General features: G+C 40.8%; 2 protein-coding genes across 2 annotated transcripts; both read right to left on the minus strand.

The window, feature by feature from the left end:
* Positions 1-33: 33 nt before the first annotated feature.
* LOC135632665 (protein DJ-1 homolog D-like) lies at positions 34-10,923 on the minus strand. The gene is made up of 5 exons (XM_065141327.1): positions 10,766-10,923; positions 10,519-10,635; positions 9,112-9,552; positions 7,594-7,956; positions 34-490 (listed from the first exon to the last, which is right to left on the minus strand). Exons 1-5 carry the CDS (start codon positions 10,814-10,816, stop codon positions 302-304), a joined length of 1,161 nt encoding a protein of 386 aa, XP_064997399.1. The 5' UTR covers positions 10,817-10,923; the 3' UTR covers positions 34-301.
* Positions 10,924-11,004: 81 nt separating this feature from the next.
* Positions 11,005-18,894, minus strand: LOC135632672 (tobamovirus multiplication protein 3-like). Its single transcript, XM_065141333.1, has 8 exons — positions 16,075-18,894; positions 15,078-15,141; positions 14,948-15,001; positions 14,777-14,854; positions 13,250-13,526; positions 13,005-13,051; positions 12,423-12,634; positions 11,005-11,153 (listed from the first exon to the last, which is right to left on the minus strand). The coding sequence occupies exons 2-5, from the start codon at positions 15,087-15,089 to the stop codon at positions 13,434-13,436; spliced, it is 237 nt and encodes a 78-aa protein (XP_064997405.1). The 5' UTR covers positions 15,090-15,141; positions 16,075-18,894; the 3' UTR covers positions 11,005-11,153; positions 12,423-12,634; positions 13,005-13,051; positions 13,250-13,433.
* Between the last annotated feature and the right edge of the window lie 493 nt (positions 18,895-19,387).

The following is a 19,387-nucleotide window of genomic DNA, read 5'->3' on the forward strand; positions in this document are numbered from 1 at the left end:
TACTAAATGCAACTAACCATGGGCAATACGTAATTAGCCCCACAAACAGCATAGAGTATTTAGGAACTTTATAATAATGTACATAGCTGTGAGTCACTTGGAAACTGCAACAAGCGTACATAGACACAAGTCTTCACAGAGACAAAGGAAAAAGGTGACAAGTAGTACATGAGACACAAGTCTTCACAGAGACAAAAAAACGCAACCTTGTAGGATTCTGTTGACAGGATAATCCTGATGAAGAACTCGAGTGAGTGTCGGAGGTTGAACTGCGCCGATAAGCTCCACACACATTCCTGCTTTAGAAGGAGACTTTTATACCAAGCAAAGCCATAAGCTGAGAGATGAACTCGGGGTGCCCAGGCCAAGCAGCACCAGTGACTAAGTTGCCGTCGGTAAAGCATCGGTCAATCGGGTCTGGTTCCAACCATGTGGCTCCTCCCAGTACCACATTCAGCTTCACAGCCGGGTATGCTGTGCATTTCTTCCCCTACAGGATAAAATGCACAATATGTTTTAATTATTTAAAGTCTTATAATAAAAGATCACGAAACGGACAACAGAATCACAAGTGAAACACCTGGAAAGTTAATAGTTTAAAGAACTTGAAACCGCCTCAGCAGGCAGATCAACATGCTTAATATAACCAACAATGACCAGCCATGCTACTTGGCAAGCAGGCTGTCAGATATGTCCTATTACATATTGCAAACAATGGTGGATGCTTTGTCCATGCATTAAGTTGAGCCTATGAATGTGAGAAGACATAATGCAGCTTATGATAATAAAATATCCGCCATCATCAGTAAGCTTCAAAAGAAGGTGCAGAATCTGCGTCATTGATCCTTTCTCAAGCTTTATGCTGAATCTTCTACAAGCACAGAGACACGAACTCATTAAAGAAACATGTCCAGTAATCTGCTTAAAAAACTCCCTGGTTCTTTTGCCAGCAAGTTCACATTAGATAATCGCTCGTTTGATACTTTATTAGCCACTTATAAGTCATCTAGTGAAGTGAAGGCAACCACCGTGGAACCAACCTCGCAATTAAAATCATTCACATTAGGCCACCATATCTATGGGAGCCTGCACCTGCATTTGCCACAAAAGTGCGCCGCCACTTCTTGCACAATATGGGCACTTCAAAATGTCTGAACTGACAGTCATCAGTTACTTCACACGACACATTAGGTCCTTCAAAGAAGACTACAGGGTATATTTTAGATCACCCCTCCCTTCCCTATGGTATTCTTTGAGGGCTTTTCTTCTCAAATCAGAGCTAGCCTAGATCAAAGGATAGTTTCCTACAAGGTTTGTAATTTCGTACCGTACCGGAGTATCGAGTTCAGCACGGTACGGTACGAGTATATCGAGCGGTACATTAGAGCGTATCGCTCAATATATATATATGTATATATATATATATATATATATATATATATAATAAAAAAGGGTCGACGTCACGTCGTTTCTTCTCCCTGCGTGGGGAGAAGAAAACCTTGAAGCCTCGGCGACGTCACTAAGGTTTCTTCGCGGGAAGTTCCTTCTCCCCGCGAAGCCTCGATGACGTCGCCAAGGTTTCTTCTCCCCAGCCGAGGCTTCTTCTCCCCGCACGGATTAGGAGAAGTCGTCGATGATGCCGAGGCCTCATCGCCTCAGACGAGGAGAAGGCGACATCTCATATGTGGCGTTCTGACACGGACTTAGCTGGTTTTGCCTAAGTCGTGCGGCACCCTTGCGTGTCCGTCCGCAAAGGTCAGCCTCCCCGAAGACTCCCATTGTCCCTTAGGACCAACAAAAGAGAGAACAGGCAAAAGAGAACGCCTCAATCGGGATCCACAAGCAAACATGTCCGAAAAACACTTCATAAGCAATGCAAATTACAAACAGACTTTACAAGCTCTGAACAGTGGCACAACAAAGGGTAAAATGGTCCATTACAGACCGAAAGCTCTCTCACGTGTCCACATGACACAACCTTTATTTACAAGCCTAAAGAGGCCACCAACCCAACTAAAATGGGACTTATAAGCCTTCGGCCGCCCCTTTACATTTTGTACAAGGCATGAACATGCCAAAAGACACGGACACACATAAGCATTACATCCAACGTCTTGTTGAGAAGTTTGTCCGTGACATTCTCCCCCACTTATCCCTTCGACGTCCTCGTCGAAGCCTTTGTGAACACTGCAACTCTTCGCCTTTGCTGAGTCTTCAATCTTCTGCTCCAGCTGCAATGCGCCTCCTGGCTCCCAGCTGCTCTCCGCTGCTGTTTTTGAGTAGTCGAACCTTTGATCCGCCATGCTGCTTCAACTCACCAATGACTCTGACTCTGGTGTGGGGTTGGCTGAGTTGTGTTGATCCTCGTTGATTCCTGCGGATCCACCAAATGAAGGAAAAGACCATTCTTACTGCGCCAGTTTCTCAAAATTTCCACATGCTGCTTGAACTGGGTGGATGCTTGTTGGAGCTTTAACGAGCATCGCCTCGCAAACTTCTAAAGTTTTGGGTCCTTCCTCCACAAAATATGCTCATTGACTCTTCTTTCAGTTAGTTGTCGCATCCAAGTAGGTTCGCATCACTTCCGCTTTCGATTGGCATTTCGTTGGGAAATGAGGCGGACAATCTACTCTCAGTAGCACTGATCACCGTTGGTGAGGATTTGACAACTATTGTCTTCCATTACCTTCGAAGGGTCTTTGAACTTGTGCAGAGCTCCTCTGCTGGATAGATAAGAGAATTGGGGTACTCGGTTTCGCCCATCCTCTTAAGAGTTGAGAAGGCAAAGGTTACTTGACTTCGCCCGCCTCCTCGAGGTTGTACTTCACGCATCGAGCTGGTTACTGGCCTTCGCCTGCTCTTTGCTCACACTTCTGAAGCACTTGAAGTGTTTGCACTCCTTGCGTTGAGTTAGTTACTGTGATTCACCTTCTCAATGCCATTGAACTTCTGGAATGCAGGAAGTTTTCACCCCAACTTGGAGTAATTCTCTGATAGATGAGGTCGCCTCTGGGATTGTACCGTCTTCTCCATCAACTCTGCCGCCTACTCCACTGAGTAGCAAAGGTACAGCACCGCGTACTGCCTGCTTCGTTCCTTGGTCGTGCACTCTTGCATGACCCGAAGTCCTTCACTTACGGCTATCTTGATGAGAAACTTGTTGACACCGGTCTTACGAAGTTTCTTGGCCTCTGCCCTTCAGCCTTGTCTCGGTACTTGGAGATTGCCTCTGCATGCTCCACCTCCTCGGCCCCTTTCACGACCAAGCGCTCTCCCTCCATGAGAGCAAGGGATTAATGACTTTGCCGGAAGTCCCGCCTCTGCGGTACCATGGCGCTGCCATGCCCATGGCCCTACTATCCGTCGCCTCGCATCTGAATCCCTTTTCTTCACGATCAGTAGAGATGTCTCCGTGGCACTCCTCTGAGTCCACCTCCATTCTAACTGATTGCTTGACTTTGGGTAGCTAAGTCCCTCTGGACTCATCGTCGCTTCCTCGCCCCTTTCGACCCCCTGCTTCAACACCTCTGTGTTCTCCAAGCAGCTCCTTCTGGTCGATGGAAAGACAGACTGCACTCCCATGCATGGCCTCTGCCATCGCATTGTAGGGTTTGCACCGATTCTGTTCTCCATAGCTTCCTTGGTAGCAACGTTCGCTTACTCGGCCTTGTCCTCTGACTTGCCGGGCTCCCTTAAGCGAATATGAGCTCTGGAGCAGTCCAACTCTCCAGCTGCTTCGATCATACCTCTGCATGATCAAGTCCCTCCCATGGAACTCACTGGTACTTGCATTCGAACTTTTCCCTTGGTGGAACCCAGCCCCCATATGCTGATGACCAAGGTTTTCATCCGATGCAAAATTCGGTGCACGCCCGGAAGACCCGCCTCTGCGGTACCATGGCCTTCACTCCTTGAATCCATAGCCCTTCTTGCCGTCGTGTTGTTCACCAAAGTGGAGCTCCCAGTAGCTCCCGATCATACCTCCATATGATCTCATCCCTCACGGGACGAAGTTGTGTGTATCGCATTGCCACGAACTGTTCCACCACGATCCGCTGCACCATGTCGCCTCCTGGTGACATCTCCATTGCATTCTGATCCTTGGGGAATAAACTCGAATTGTGAACCCTCCATGTGTGGCCTCTGCCAATACATCGTCGGGTCTCTTCCACCTTCGATTTTGTTCGCTCCTTTGGCAATCGACCTTCATCCACCCACTCTTGGGTCACACCTAGATGAAGCACCACTCTAGGACAGTCCGTCGCCTAGTAGCTCCCGAAGTCCACCGACTTCACTGTGATTTGTGCACCATTGTCTGGATCCTGGGCCTCTACCCCTACCAGCACAATCTCCGCTGCACACTGCTTCCTTAATAGCAACTCGAATGGCAACACTGTGGCATATTCTTCAAGAGTACCCGCCTCTGCGTCCTCTTGCCCCGTGCTAAGGCCTTCTGAACCCAACTTCGCCTCCGTAAATTGAGTCGCCTTAGTTCCTCCATCAAATGCTTCTCCGAGATAAGGTGCATGTGCCCCGAAGCTCTCTTCGTCTTTGGCACCATGCAAGATGAGTCCACTCCGTCAGAATGAAGGACCCATAGAACAACATGATCCTGCTCTTGCCTCTGCAAGAGCTCATGTCCTTGACCTCTGTCTAAGAAAAGCACTGTGCCTCTGCTCCATGTTCCAACTTCTCTGCTGGCTCCCTTCATGCGGCTTGGGTACTTCGCCAAGTTACACCCAAGTTGCTCCGCTCCTCGTTTTTGCATTGAGTCGATGGTGGCCCTCGTGCCCACCATTCCACGGGTCAGCCCTCCCTTGAGTCCGATCTCCACATCGACTCCAAGTGTGCCTTCATTTAAGTTGCTTTAGGTCGCTCCCCCACTTGATCTCGCAATGCATCCACCAATGCATTCTCTCGAGCGAGATCATGCGACAACTCCTCGCCGCTTGCTCAGTCCATCGAGCTTCGTGGAGTTGTTGTTTGTTGAGGTACTCCTCCTCAACATGTGAGGTCCGTCTCACATGACTCTCCCTCTGGAGAGCCGGGACTTATCCCTCCTGGATAACTATCCCGTTGGAGCAACATCTCTCTTCGTTTTAGAGACCACCATCCCCTTGGACTACTCCGATCTGCTGAAAAAACTGTGCATTGTTCTGCCTCTTGCAAACGCACTTGCTAGATTGCGCCTCCACGTCAATACAGCCACCGCTGCACCCCTCAAGGCCTAGCAACATGCTGAACTCATTGCACACTTCAGCCTCCTCCGGACGTATCCTTCGCATGCCGAAGAGAAAGTTTCAATGCTCCATGGCGCAGAGTCTCGGTCGCCTTGGGATGGCCACGAACATTCCATCGTCCGCATACAAGCCCCTGCATGAGTACCAAATTCTTCGAGTTAGCAATTCCCCTCACCTCTGTGAGCTTTGCATAACTCTTTTGGTCGTTGAGCAACTCATTCCACCTTGCATGGTCTCATTCTTGCCAAGCGCCTCGCTTGCCTAGAGCACCATCAAGTATAGTTGTCAACGTTGAGCCATAGCTCAAACTCAGCCATCCCAACCTTTGTGCGCTCCAAATTCTTCCAAGCTTGCCTGTTCTCGTGGTGCCTCTTGCGCGAAGGGTTGGCCATTCCTCTGAATGCCAATCTCAGATGCCCGCTCCTCTGAGCGACTCTTTTCCCTACATCTCCATGCCCGTTTTCCCTCAAACGGTCGCGCGTGTGCTGACTGCCCTCAACGCAGCCCCGCTAGGTCCCCCACGTTTGCATGTCAAGTGTTTCTATGAGTGCTTGTCCCGCTCTGATACCATATGACACGGACTTAGCTGGTTTTGCCTAAGTCGTGCGGCACCCTTGCGTGTCCGTCCGCAAAGGTCAGCCTCCCCGAAGACTCCCATTGTCCCTTAGGACCAACAAAAGAGAGAACAGGCAAAAGAGAACGCCTCAATCGGGATCCACAAGCAAACATGTCCGAAAAACACTTCATAAGCAATGCAAATTACAAACAGACTTTACAAGCTCTGAACAGTGGCACAACAAAGGGTAAAATGGTCCATTACAGACCGAAAGCTCTCTCACGTGTCCACATGACACAACCTTTATTTACAAGCCTAAAGAGGCCACCAACCCAACTAAAATGGGACTTATAAGCCTTCGGCCGCCCCTTTACATTCTGTACAAGGCATGAACATGCCAAAAGACACGGACACACATAAGCATTACATCCAACGTCTTGTTGAGAAGTTTGTCCGTGACAGTTCGACGAGGGAGGGCTGCGACGAATCGGGATCATTGAAGGAGAGCAACATCGAATCTCTAGGTTCTCCCTCTTCTTCCTTCTCCCTCGGCTAATACCGCCCGGTAGCGGGCGATGACAATCGAAATCGACCATCACCGATTGATTTTGGGTGGTAAAGGAGCGAAAACAACCCCAATCAACGACGTCGCCCAGTAGCAGGTGGTCTGCATACCGATCTGTTGGCGGACCAGTCCGTATTGCCCGGTACGAGCGATATCATTCGAAATTAAAAACCCTAATTTCCTATTGTACTTAAATTTATGAAGTTCTTGGCCGCACTTCTTGCTTCCCGCAAGAGAACATTGCTAATCATGAGGCATGCACGGATGATTTCTCAGTATAGAGACATGGAAAGTGAAACATGATAAATGAACAGATGTGATGGATGAAGTTCCATATATAGAAGGAGAAAAATTAAAAGACAACTAAGAAAATTGAACTTGTTGCAATGAAATTGGAAATGAGGATGATGTATGGACTTTGAACTTTGAAGCATAACAATAAAATTTTGAATTTTAGAACAGTAACTGATTCTTGTTGAATGCACTATGCCATATATATATATATATATATATATATATATATATATATATATATATATATATATATATAACGTCATCTGCCAAAGTGGAAAGCCCAAGCTTGTCGGGTATCCCCTTGACAATGATACTGGGACTTAGCATAATATGAACTTGATGTAAGATATGGTCTTGACTAACTTCTATCACAGAGTTCAAACAAAAAAGAAAATGGTCAAGTTAGCCGCAACAACATTCGTTCATAATTTTGCAAAGTTCAACAGTCACAATTTGATTAACTAACTTTGACTTTAAGGCCAAGAGAGCAAAGTCATAATGCTCAGAAACTCGGTCAATCCTAAATTCTAATGATGCATACCTCAAGAATATCAAGTTAGACAAAACATCTACCCAAATAATCTACATTTACTTATAAGAAAATAGAATAAGGTGAGATAAGAGTTATCCTGATTGTATTTGCCGAAACAAAATGGAAAATCTATTCTATCGGACAAATTTCAGACAAAACTCAACATAATCCTTGGAAGCTTGCATAATTCCTTGAGTTGTCTTGTAGTCCTTACGTGGCAACTACGGTATACAAAGCTGGATGGTTTTCAGTAGAGGTTTGTTGCTCTTTTGTCGCTACATGGTGCTATTTGCAGGTGAAATTATATGTTCTTCACTAGAAACCTAAGCTACAGGTTACCAAGTAACTTATCATACAGTAGAGGTGATAAGACCACGTTACTGAAAAAGAAACTAATAGAAATTACCTTCAAAACCCCAGCAGCAGACAATATCTGTTGGCCATGGCAAATTGATGCAACAGGCTTTCCTCCATTCATAAACTTCTTCACCAAAGTAATAACTTCCTCATCTAATGCAAGATATTCGGGTGCTCGCCCACCAGGTATCACTAGGGCATCGTAGATAGAAGCATCCAAGCCTTCAAATGATGCTGTCAAGGTGAAATCATGTCCAGGCTTTTCACTATAAGTTTGATCACCCTCAAAGTCATGGATGGCGGTTGGACACTTTTCACCAGCACCTTTCTTTGGGCAGACTGCATCAACGTGACAACCAAGAGCTTGCAGTGACTGAAATGGAACCATAACCTCATAATCCTCCATGTAATCCTGTGAAACATTACATAGGAATAAACAAGGAATTAATTTACATTGACAAGCAAAATAATAACTGTTTCATGGATTTGCAAGTTCATTTGTGAAAAATGAGCCAAAGCACCTGGTTCAGTTCTTTTTAATTCTTTGCATTCAAAAGAAAGATAAGTTATTTCTGCTTCTGAAAGCATTATTGTCCCGTGAAAAAGGGACATTTTCAAACTTCCAGCTCATAAGGAGGTCGAATTTGTACATCAATGATGGATTAGTGAATGTTTATTGTAGATCAAGACAACACAGGGTCAAGTTATTGTTACATGAAACTGCTAGGTAATTATAGAATCAACATCCGTATGCAATAAAACATAATTAGCATATCCACTACTTTTATAGAATCAAGCTTCCCCGTCTATAAAAATATGACCGAGGGAACATCAAAAGTCCTAGCTCGGAAAGACTCCTTCCTAGATCCTAGGAGTAAAAAAAAAAAGCAATACCTAAACTGAAAGTATCAATTTTCACCTTCATGTCCTGTCCTATTGATATGTCAAGATGGCAGAAACAGTAGCATAAGGTATATCTGGGCCAGAATAAGCTAATATCCACAGAGATAGAAGAATTTAAAGAGAACCTTTTTTATATTCTTCTATTATTAATTTGAAGTACTTCAATACCATCAATGACAGTACAGGTTTCATATAATTTTCACAATTATCTTCTTCCTTGTCATAATATATATTTCAGTGTCAATGATAGGACAGGTGTCGAGAGGAAGAAACCCTGATGTCCCAACTATTTAGGTTGGGCCACGCAGATCTTTTCTCACTAATCCTGTTTATGGCAATAAATGCACTTGAGCTAGCCAAATATAATGACTTGCAAATCTATGATTAAATGAAAAAAAATACCAGGTATTTATATCACCATAGTAGCTTATATGTACAGCATTTACCTTTTTGCCATCGATGATGTGGTTCTCAACAGTAACATAATCATCATTCTTTTCTCTTACAGGAAAGATTATACATGCTAACAATTGACTATTATATCCTATGTGAAAATGATATTATCTGTTTAAGAAAGCACTTTGTTGCATACACAGCATGCCAACGATGCTACACAGCAGAAGATATTAGTAAAGAAAATAAGGATACTTTGTTGCATACATACCCCACAAATAAACAGAATTCGCTTATCTGAGCCTGTAATAGAACCTCCTAGTGCTTCAACAAAAAGGCGGATAAACTCAGGATGGCTATCATATGTTGCTCCTGTAATAAGATTACCATCAGAGACACATTTTGACATCGTCTCTGGTTCTATCCAGTGAGCTCCAGCAGCAATCAAGGCAGGCTTCACAGGGGGATAGGCTGTGCATTTCCGGTCTTTAACCAAATTTGCAGCTGCCAATATCAACTGACCATGGCAAACTGATGCAATTGGCTTGGCTGAATCAGAAAACTTTTTAACTAACTCCACAACTGACTCATTCATCGCAAGATATTCCGGTGCCCGACCTCCAGGAATAACTAATCCATCATATTTGCTCACTTCAATCTCACCAAATGATGCATTAAGCATGAAATTGTGACCTCTTGATTCAGAATATGTCTGCAACAATGGGATTGTTTCATATAAGAAAGAAAAAAATAAACCTTCATGCAACAAGTTAAACATGTGACCACTAAGAAAGGGAAAGATGAATCTATCGAACAAATTCCATCTTCTTGTGAGGTTATTTTTGTCCTCGGTGTGCAGTGCTAACAGAAACATGTGGATTCAAACAAAGTGAAAAAACCATGAGGTGCCTTGACATCGTTACACTGCTTCTCTGATGACTGAGAAGAGATACTCTTTATCCAAGAAACATTTATTTGGATCATTATAAATATGCAATGGTATTCGGTAGTCATTCTTTCCTCAATGTAAATTAAGGACTAGAAATGGAATAAATTTTGACAAAAAAAAAAAAGATGGTGCATGTCAAATGTCATCATTTTAACACTCATATCAGTGGATTTCTCATGTTGAAACAACTATGAGTTTTCAAGAAAACAGATGGTCCGCAAACCCTTATGTTCATTTGCAAATGGAACTAGCATAATGCATAGGAGCTTTGAGATGTCGATTTACCTCCGTTAACTAGACTTGGCAATCAGTTCACGTCAAAATGACATTAAGCTTACAAGAGAAAACTAAAAATTACTGATGATTTAAATCATTATGGATATTTCCTTACAACTCTTCATATTTCCTGATCATCATAAAAAGGGCAAACCAAATAGAACTACAATAGCAAACTCTCGACTCTCTCGTCCACTATGCTTAAGTCTTCTGCCCCCCAAGCAATCTATAATTCGAGAGAAACGTATGGCCAACTTTTGGTTGATGGAAAATGGTCAGATGACATAAACCAAGCGACGCACCCGTGGATGGAAAACCGATTTCGGTGGGAATTTCCATAATTACGCATCACCAGCTCAAAATTTTAAAGATCGATGTTCCTGATCAGATTTTCTTGAACTAATTTCATCAATCACTTACAAGGTTCTCTTAAGGTGTTCCCAGATGAACTACCTGGTGACCGGAAGCCTGATGGACGGCGGTGCGGCACACGTCGCCGGCCTTCTTTCCGGGGCAAGCCGCGTCGACAGCGACGCCATACGCTTGAAGCGCTTGAAACGGCACCATAACCTGCGGGAATCGTCATGCAATTACGATCGATTTCTAAACTAAAGATTCACTTCAGTATCAGAATCGAAGAGAGCATCGAGAGGAAAGCCGATGGCAGGTTTATCACGGCGATTGTTCAGGAAGAGAGCACCTCGTAGTCCTCCGCATAGTCGCCGCACAGTAGCAGAACCTTCTTCGCCATTTCTCCTCCTCCTCCTCCTCCTCGCCTCTTCTTCGCCGCAAGAGACAGAGAGCTACTCCCACGATGCCGATGAAGGGGAGAAACGGCCCGGAGGGGTCCGTCTATTTTATGAGGTGGAGAGCTTTAGCGTAGGAACCAAGATCCGGGTACGTGTCGTGTTATGAGAAGTCTAGGTCACGTACCTGTATAAGACGAGCAGCAGCTGATCCTATTGCCTTTTGTGCTGGAACCGCTCGGGAGGTTTCCTTAGCGCTACGTGGAGCGTTCGCTGCTGTGGGTGAGATGAGAAACTTTGGAGCATTTCGCGGGTGACATTTGACGGCTGAGATCGTCCAATCTTTCAGTGAAAAGACAAGGAGCCTTTTTATTTATCAGTCCTCTTACATTTAAAAATATAGTATTTAATCGTCCAATTTTAATAAGTTCCCCCGAAATCCATTTTAGTTATGATTAATATCTGTTGGTTACAATCAAGAAGCATACAAAAATTTAAGATATTAAATATCAATGAAAATTTCAATTAAAATCAAATGAGGGTTAGTTGAGGGATGAAAAAGATTCGCAGAAAGATATATATAATCAAAATTTAAAAGAGTAAATATGACATTTACTGACTTTGGAGGAATATATTTGAAATTCTGCAGAAGTAATGCGGGATTGAAGGAAAACATGGGACCTACGAAACGGGTCCGCTTTCGCGGGTAGGTCCTGCGGGTAACGATGCAGACGTGAAATTCACAATGCGAAAATAGTCGGTGAAAGGAGATGCGCGAGATATAAAAGTATGCGATGGAGAACCAGAGATATAAGTAAAATACACTGACAGGGAATCGCCAACAAAGAGATCAAGCATCGGTGGTGGAGCTCATTCAATAGCTTCACCGTATAATAACAATTAGATGTATCCTTAATGCCTCATGTCGTGCCTGTCTGACATGACGCACATCCAAAGGAAACCAGGTGTTGACAAAGTTTAATCTCTATTTTTTGAAGGTTAATAACAAGATTAATATTCATTATATGCTTATTAAACATCATATGAATATTATTTAAGGTTCGAATAAAAAAAAACATTTTTCAGTTTTTTTCTTGCGTTCTACGTTTTTGACGTTGGCTTTGACTATGCCAAAGCAGTTCAAATTGTTCCAAAATTATGTTAAGTCCTAATTGGCTCCCAAATTTATCAAATGCAAGTTATATAAGGATGTTTTAGACCAAAAGAAAAGAAAGTTGATTCGTTTATATCAGTTTGGCTGTTTTTAACGGAATACAATGTTTTTCACCATAATAATCACTAAATGCTTATGTAAACATCACAGATACACATTATATTGAGATTTATAATACAACTTAAACTATGTCAAAAGAAACAAGACTCTTCCAATATCATATTTAATTCTGATTAGAAAAGGATTTCTGAATAAACTAACCTATAAGAATTGATATATTAATTTATCATCTAAATCAAGGTCAAATGGACCACAGAAATGGCAAAAACTCAACTGTAGAGCGCCAAAGGGGCAAAGCAGACACCGTTGAGTGGAAGTTGAAACGAGATACATGACCAAACATTCAACTTAAGAGTAGAGGGATGTAAATGCCATACCTCGAGCACATTTGATTTGCCCAAGCTCTGGTCGAACAGCTCTCCAGATGAATCCTGCACTTTGTTCCAACTACAGACGGTATGTGAATACTCTCTCTTTATATTATAATGTTCATTGCACTATAATTTTGATCATGGGTTCTAAATACCAGACGATATAAATCGGTTTGATCACAGTGTCCAATCCGGTTTGACATCATGCGTCTCACTCACTGCCATACAGAACCAGTATGGAAATTTAAAATCATGATTTTGATATTGTAAAACAGAACAAAGAAATTGCAGAGATAATTACTGACAAACACACCCATATTATATTTGCAGTAGCATGACAACATAATTGACACATATGGGGATTTCAAACTTAAATCTGAAAAGAAGAATTTTATGCACACAATGAGTACCTGATTGTTAGGCTGAGTATACAGAGTGGATAAAAATTCAAGAGACACTAACAACATTGTCAGATAAATATCAAATTACTGGATTTCTGTAATTCATAAGTGAAACATATTACATGCTTTCACATTCATGCAAAATAAGCATTTTGACTTAGATGAGAAGCTAAGATAGCAAACTTACGAAAGGTAACTCGAATGAATTATCTGCATGTGTATTGCTTTGATCATCTGCAACAATAAACAATACTGAAGCAAAGTAATACTGAGATAATTAAGGGATCTTGGATAAGTATTCTGAGATAGTTGAGTTCACAGGTAGAAGTAGACTATATTAACCACAGACTATTAGCAGAGTTCGAGATTGTGTATGCACAATGAAATGAAACTTAATGGATCATTGCTACAGAGTTGAGATTCTATGCAGACCTTGATAATATTCCCAATGATCAACAGCCTCTCAGGAGCAAATTGCAAGCCCATGACAAACCGTGATAGTTGCAGCTTTTCTGAACCCCTTGTTGCAGATTAGAATGATGGAACATTAACTTTGCAAAACAATCTATGTTTCTTACGGGGAACTCAAAATGGATAAAGGCACATAATTCCTGGATCAGTGGAGTGGGTGGTATTGAGTAATCTTCCGCTTAGGTGGCAGTTTTCTTAGAATGAAAAGGACTAGGGATGAAGGAATAATTTCAGCAAGCTGCAAAAATTTCAAAAAAAAATCAATAGATCAGTGGTCCCTGTTATTGTCATATCTGAATAAATGTCATAAGCAAACATAAAAGAAGAAAAGAAAACAGATTGATCTGGAGCTACTCTGATGACAATAGATTATCACTAGAACAAATATAAACATTTAGATCCAAACCCAATTGTATAAGTCTACACATTTGGTGAAGTTAGACACAAGAACCTCTTCGCAAGTCTATGACAATTTTCACTAGGGATAAAACACAATTAATCAGTTCAAATACCTGGTTAGCATAAACATTAGTCAAAAGATAAATTTATCTATCATCTGAGACCACATTTCAAGAGCATTTGAACAGCCCATGAAATTGATGTCTATCATCACACAATTGTCATCAGTGGAAAGATTAACCTCGCCAAAAGTAGAGGAACGAGACACTTGAGAAAGAACTGTTTTGGCTGACCAATCAACTAGTGTTTGCAATGAAAACTTCAAACTACCTCTCCTCAAAAATGAAAGATCAAATAGTAACTTATCTATGCTGTTTGACTGAAATTTCTTTCTTGATTGTAATAATCAGAAGGAATAATCAAACATGCTGTATAAGAACTAGTTTGTACATACCACATGTAAATCAAGAAGACCCTGCATGCTTCCAAGGTAATCATCTAGTTTGTAAATTAATGGGATTAGAACTAAGATCATTAAAGTGTTATAGAATTATCTTAACATAAAAGCTCTATATAGCCAAATAAAACTTCTTCTATGTGGCAATTACATTTAATCTTCTATATATCCAGAAGACAAGTCTTTGTATTTGCAACAGAATAATGATAATTCCTAAGTTCATACTCATTTGCTCTTGGATGAAATCAGTCACCTAATTTCATTATTAGGCCATAATATTTTAATAATTTGTTTATCAAATCAGATAACTATTCGTAACATTAAAACTAAGTTTGGTGCTGATTTGGCTCTGGTGCTCAGCAATCACATCACAGAAACCAAGTGTACAAGCTTTAGCACCAGATATTCTCAAATACCAACTTTACTCCATTATGAGGCATAACAACATAGAAAGAAGACAGTGAAAACCAGCATAGTCCTTCAGAAATGCTTGGCGTATAATAAAACTTAAGAGGATGTGCATAGTTATATCACATATGAAGTAATAGAACATACTCTAATATTATATCATTTCCCTACAAATGAACTAACTGCATTGACCATGTTCAAGACCATATAAATTTGAGCCATACCAAGTAGAATATGAAGTTCAGAATTGGATGGTTTAGAACATCAATGTCTGCAGCCTTATCAAAGGCATTGAACCACACCTGTGAAGCATTGATTAGAATATTAAACTTATATGCCAAGCATATCAAAACCTCTAATTCTGATAACAAATGAGGTACAATATTCACACTTACCATAATACATCGTGACATGAAACATAAGAAACAGACAGTGGTAACATAGCCAACCTGCATAAGCACCAAGTCGATAATGCATTAAGAGCCAAGGGCTCCCTATGAAGAATATTACACGTTCCAAATATACCTCTTGTAACATTTTCCATCACCCTTTTGATTCAACAGGGAAGAGTTTCAGCATGAAGAAGAGCCTAAAAGGGACAAAATATTACTCAATTAAGTCCCATAACATATTAGTATGTGCCTCAAGAAACATGTATTAGTTATCAGCCTCATCATACACGCTACCTTAGTTATCCCCATCTGTTAATGTTCGTTTGACTTGGTATTTCAATAGCTATACTGAATATTTAAAAGCAAAAAAAAAAATCATTACTGACAAACTAGTGGATAAGTTCAAATTATCAGGGGCATATGGATTTTCAGCCTTCTGTGTTCAGTATTAGATGTTAGTTTAAATATTTACTTCGAGCTTCACATATATAACATGCTTTGAAGTTCTCAAATGTATAACTCAGGCATGAACATGCAGTTAGATGAAAGATAGATTTTTGAAATGCCAAAGTCTGCTGCCTCACATGCTTCTTGAATATTAAATGAGCTAAAATATTTGAGCTCAATTAACTAGAGTTAACAATCTTTTCAAAAGCATAAGCCACAGATTTTCATCGAGAATTCGTAAACAGTTCCTAATAAGCACCTTCTTCAGAAATACAAGTTGATAATGTTTAATTTTCATAAAGGCAATAGATCAAAAATAAAATTTCAGAAAGAACACAAATTAAAAAAACTATCACATATTTAAAATGGTAATCCAACCAAAATTCCAGTGTAAAAAGCATATAGCATTGCTGACATAATGTGCATTTTATGGTTTCCAAGGATGTAATTAAACAAATTCAGAAAAATAAAAGTACATAAAATGGTTCATGATAACAAGTCTTTTAGAATATTAGAATTTTGACTGGATATAGCTTCTATTCACAAACAGACTGCATTTTGAACATTAGTGAAGACATGCAAGTTAAAATCCTACTCAGGATAAATGATATACAAAGAATAACAGGTGCAGGTTCAAACTAAGTGGAAAGATATATGTACATAAACACATATCAGTGGCTCACCTCCCTCCATATAAAAGAAATCCAATGGCAACAAACAAAGAAACACCTGTAAAAATATATAAATATATAGTTCATTTCATCGAATTCATAAACAACAAAATAAAATCCATATATTCGGTAATAAAACCTGCAAAGAAGATCTTGGATAGGATAACTATCGCTTGGATGGGCTTCCACCATAAGAGCAACCAAAGTGCAAAGTGTAGAAATGTAAAATAAGATATGACTACAAAGAATTCATTCTAGCCTCTTAGACCCATCTAACAAGAACTTTATCATCTTCCATGAGAACAAGTTCAAAAGTTAGAAAAAAAATTTTACTTGGGGGCAAAAAAGGGACAAAAGCCTGATAAAATTTCCATTTTTAATTCAAAAAATGAATCTTGAAAAGAAAACTAATTATGCATACTAAAAGATGGGATTCACAAAACCTTGTTACAATTACGTAGCACTTCCGTTACAGGTAGTACAACGACCTCCTATGACGTTTTACAAATAATATGTAATAAATTGAGAAAGAATTACCATATGGTGCTAAAATTTGCATAAGATATATGTTCATATTAATGCACAAAAAATGATGAATGATGAGGGTAACTAAAAGTGAACGCTAAGATGGAAGTTTTGCTATCCAGTGTTGTTAATTTCAGGGCCCGAACTGGTATGGGTCTGGCTAGTACTATACCTTGTATCAGTGCTGGTATATACTAACTTTCAGAAGTCTGAAAAAGAAAACTTTCTAATCCTATTTTGGGATTCTTCTTGGCATGTACAATTAAACTACAAAGTTAGATCATTTAACATAAATCAACCAAAATTTAGATATTACATCAAGCTCTAAATTAGATCTAATCTTTGAAATTTAGCCTAGGCATGCAAGAATAAACATAAACCTAAACCTAATTGCATGATATTAACTTACAAATAAGGCTTGGATTCACCTTGATGTGAAGGGAAAATGGTCTAGATCTTGAGTTCATCTTCTTCTCATGGAAATCAAACTCCCCTAATGATCTTCAATGAATTTGGAAGGGATTTAAGACAGAATTGAGTCTAAGAGAGACTAGAAAGAAAATGAGAGAGAGAGAGAAGGGGGGGGGGAGGAGAATGAGGCTTGTGGGGGTAGTTTACAGAGCCCCACAGTCGCTCCCAACGACTAGTTGAGTAGCTGCACCTGAAAGGTAGCGGTATAGCCTGGTGCAAGGCTTGTATTGGCCTTGTACAGTAGGTGAATGTCAAATTGATAGCTGGTCACAAGACTCTATTGAATCTTATTATAGACTTATTTAACTCTGAAATATTGCACTCTAGATGGCCACATGGTAGCGGAAAGAAAACTTGAATAAGAATGATAATACATCTACATCATATATTAGCTTAACCAAGAACCAATTAGTCACACACAACATACTTGTTGCACACATCTAATTTTGAGGAAACAAAATTTCATTTGCAAATCATCTTATACAGATTAGTTTTCCAAAAACTGAAAAAGCCAGTAGAAATCATTCTTTCACATTCTGAACACCAGCTAATAATTTAAAAAACAGCTGAGTGCAGAATAATTGTTGGAAGTTCAACTTGTAATAAGATAAAAGAGGATTGACACAAGAATGATACTTATGCTACTTGTCCAACATACAATTAACCATGTCATTACCTGGATAGCATAAACCATTGCATTAATTGTATAGAAACATGGTATAAGGCCATCAGTAGATATCAAATGTGTCTGCATGACATTCCATTTTAGTGAAAATAAACTGGCTGAACATTCATATGAACCATGACCAAAATAAAACAACACAGAAAAGCTAAAAATAAATATGGTAATATATTTCAGCCCAAAACAGTACCAAAAGTGCATAGGTAGTGAAGAATGCAAGACCAGGCAAATCGAGAAGAATATGTTGGGCGATCTGTAAGATAAGCTACTGTAAGAACGACTCAATACCTATGGAGAACAAAAAAATAAGAGAGTCAAACCTCAGGCTTTATTTGTTGGACGCCCCGAAGAAAAATGAAGACAAGTGATCTGACTGCAGAAGATAAGAACCACGTTTGCCAGAAAAAGCAGATGTAAACACCTCTTTGAGTCCTCGTCACATTGTACCAGAGTGTATAACATCAGTAAAGCTAGATCCTTACCTCCATTCACCAGGAAATTCAAGAAATGAAAGACCTGTATCGTCCAACCAAACTCTGGCACTCTGAACTCGGTTCTAACCAATTGTATCTGTGTACTAGATTATTTCAATTAACCAAAGAGTGAAACTAATAGCATACAATAATTCGACGTGCAGCCAGATTTCACGAAGCATCTCCTTACCGATTTGCATTGGTTGTTCAAATTTTATATTAATACCTGAACCAAAGAATCACAACAAAAGTAACATATTATATACATATACCTATCCTATAATTCGCTAAATTTCTCGGCTCCATCATAACCTATACCTATCCCCAAGAATCGTTAGCCAGAGGTACCAAATTCTTGAACCATGCATCTATCATGGACAAACCGATTCCGTGGCAGACGAAAATGATCGTTCATCAGAGAGGAATAAAATAAATCGGATCACGATTTTTGCATATATTGGAAAGGAACATTACGAGAGCGACAGCGGAAACAAGTCCGAAGAGGGCGGCGAGGGCGTGGAAGATGCGATCCTGCCACAGGGTAGAGTTGTTCACCTCCTCTCACCAATCCAACACGTCTCCCAGCGCGTGCGCCGGCAGCGACGTCGCCATGGAATATTCTCCGCCGGGATCCGAACGTCCCGGCGGTCGCTCCCCGGGTACTCGAGACCCGAAGGCGGATTCGAGCGGGGCAGACAGAAGAAGGATGACGGAAATTTATAGTTTCGAAAATAAGCGAGAAAAATAGATCAATCCGACGAAAAATCAACAGCCGTCGGATCCGATCACCTCGCCGCAACTGCGGAATATTCTCGACACCCGTCAACATCGAAAGAGCGTCTCGAGCCCGTTAGCGGGTCGGGTTTCATTAAGGATTCGTTTTCATCCGACCCGAGCTGCTTAAGTTGGATTATAATTTCTATTAATTGGATTTAGGATATAAAAAAAGTAGAAAATGATGAGGGAGATAATTATGATAAGACTCACGTGACATCAGCTGACGCCCCACATCTCTATCGGGCTGACAGCACCTGGCAAACACGGGTCGAAACGTCGACCGAGGCCCATTAACGACCCCTCAGGCTCTATCCCTCACGCCACACCAACGGCAATGTCATACACCGTCAGAGGTACGATCCTGCCCCCTGCGGGCAAACACACCCGGTAACACCAA

Source organism: Musa acuminata, chromosome BXJ1-3 (genome assembly GCF_036884655.1).
Source record: "Musa acuminata AAA Group cultivar baxijiao chromosome BXJ1-3, Cavendish_Baxijiao_AAA, whole genome shotgun sequence".
Taxonomy (NCBI): domain Eukaryota; kingdom Viridiplantae; phylum Streptophyta; class Magnoliopsida; order Zingiberales; family Musaceae; genus Musa; species Musa acuminata.

Bases quoted from the DNA above. Each gene is read 5' to 3' on its own strand.
- LOC135632665 (XM_065141327.1), bottom strand. From the start codon at position 10,816: ATGGCGAAGAAGGTTCTGCTACTGTGCGGCGACTATGCGGAGGACTAC. The intron at 10,636-10,765 runs GTGCTCTCTTCC...CGATTCCCGCAG, and splicing joins ACTATGCGGAGGACTACGAG to GTTATGGTGCCGTTTCAAGC. The intron at 491-7,593 runs GTAATTTCTATT...TTTATCCTGTAG, and splicing joins CTGCTGCTGGGGTTTTGAAG to GGGAAGAAATGCACAGCATA.
- LOC135632672 (XM_065141333.1), bottom strand. The intron at 14,855-14,947 runs GTAAGTGTGAAT...AATGCTTCACAG, and splicing joins TCATGTCACGATGTATTATG to GTGTGGTTCAATGCCTTTGA. The intron at 13,527-14,776 runs GTATGGCTCAAA...AAATTTTTGCAG, and splicing joins TGAACTTCATATTCTACTTG to CTTGCTGAAATTATTCCTTC.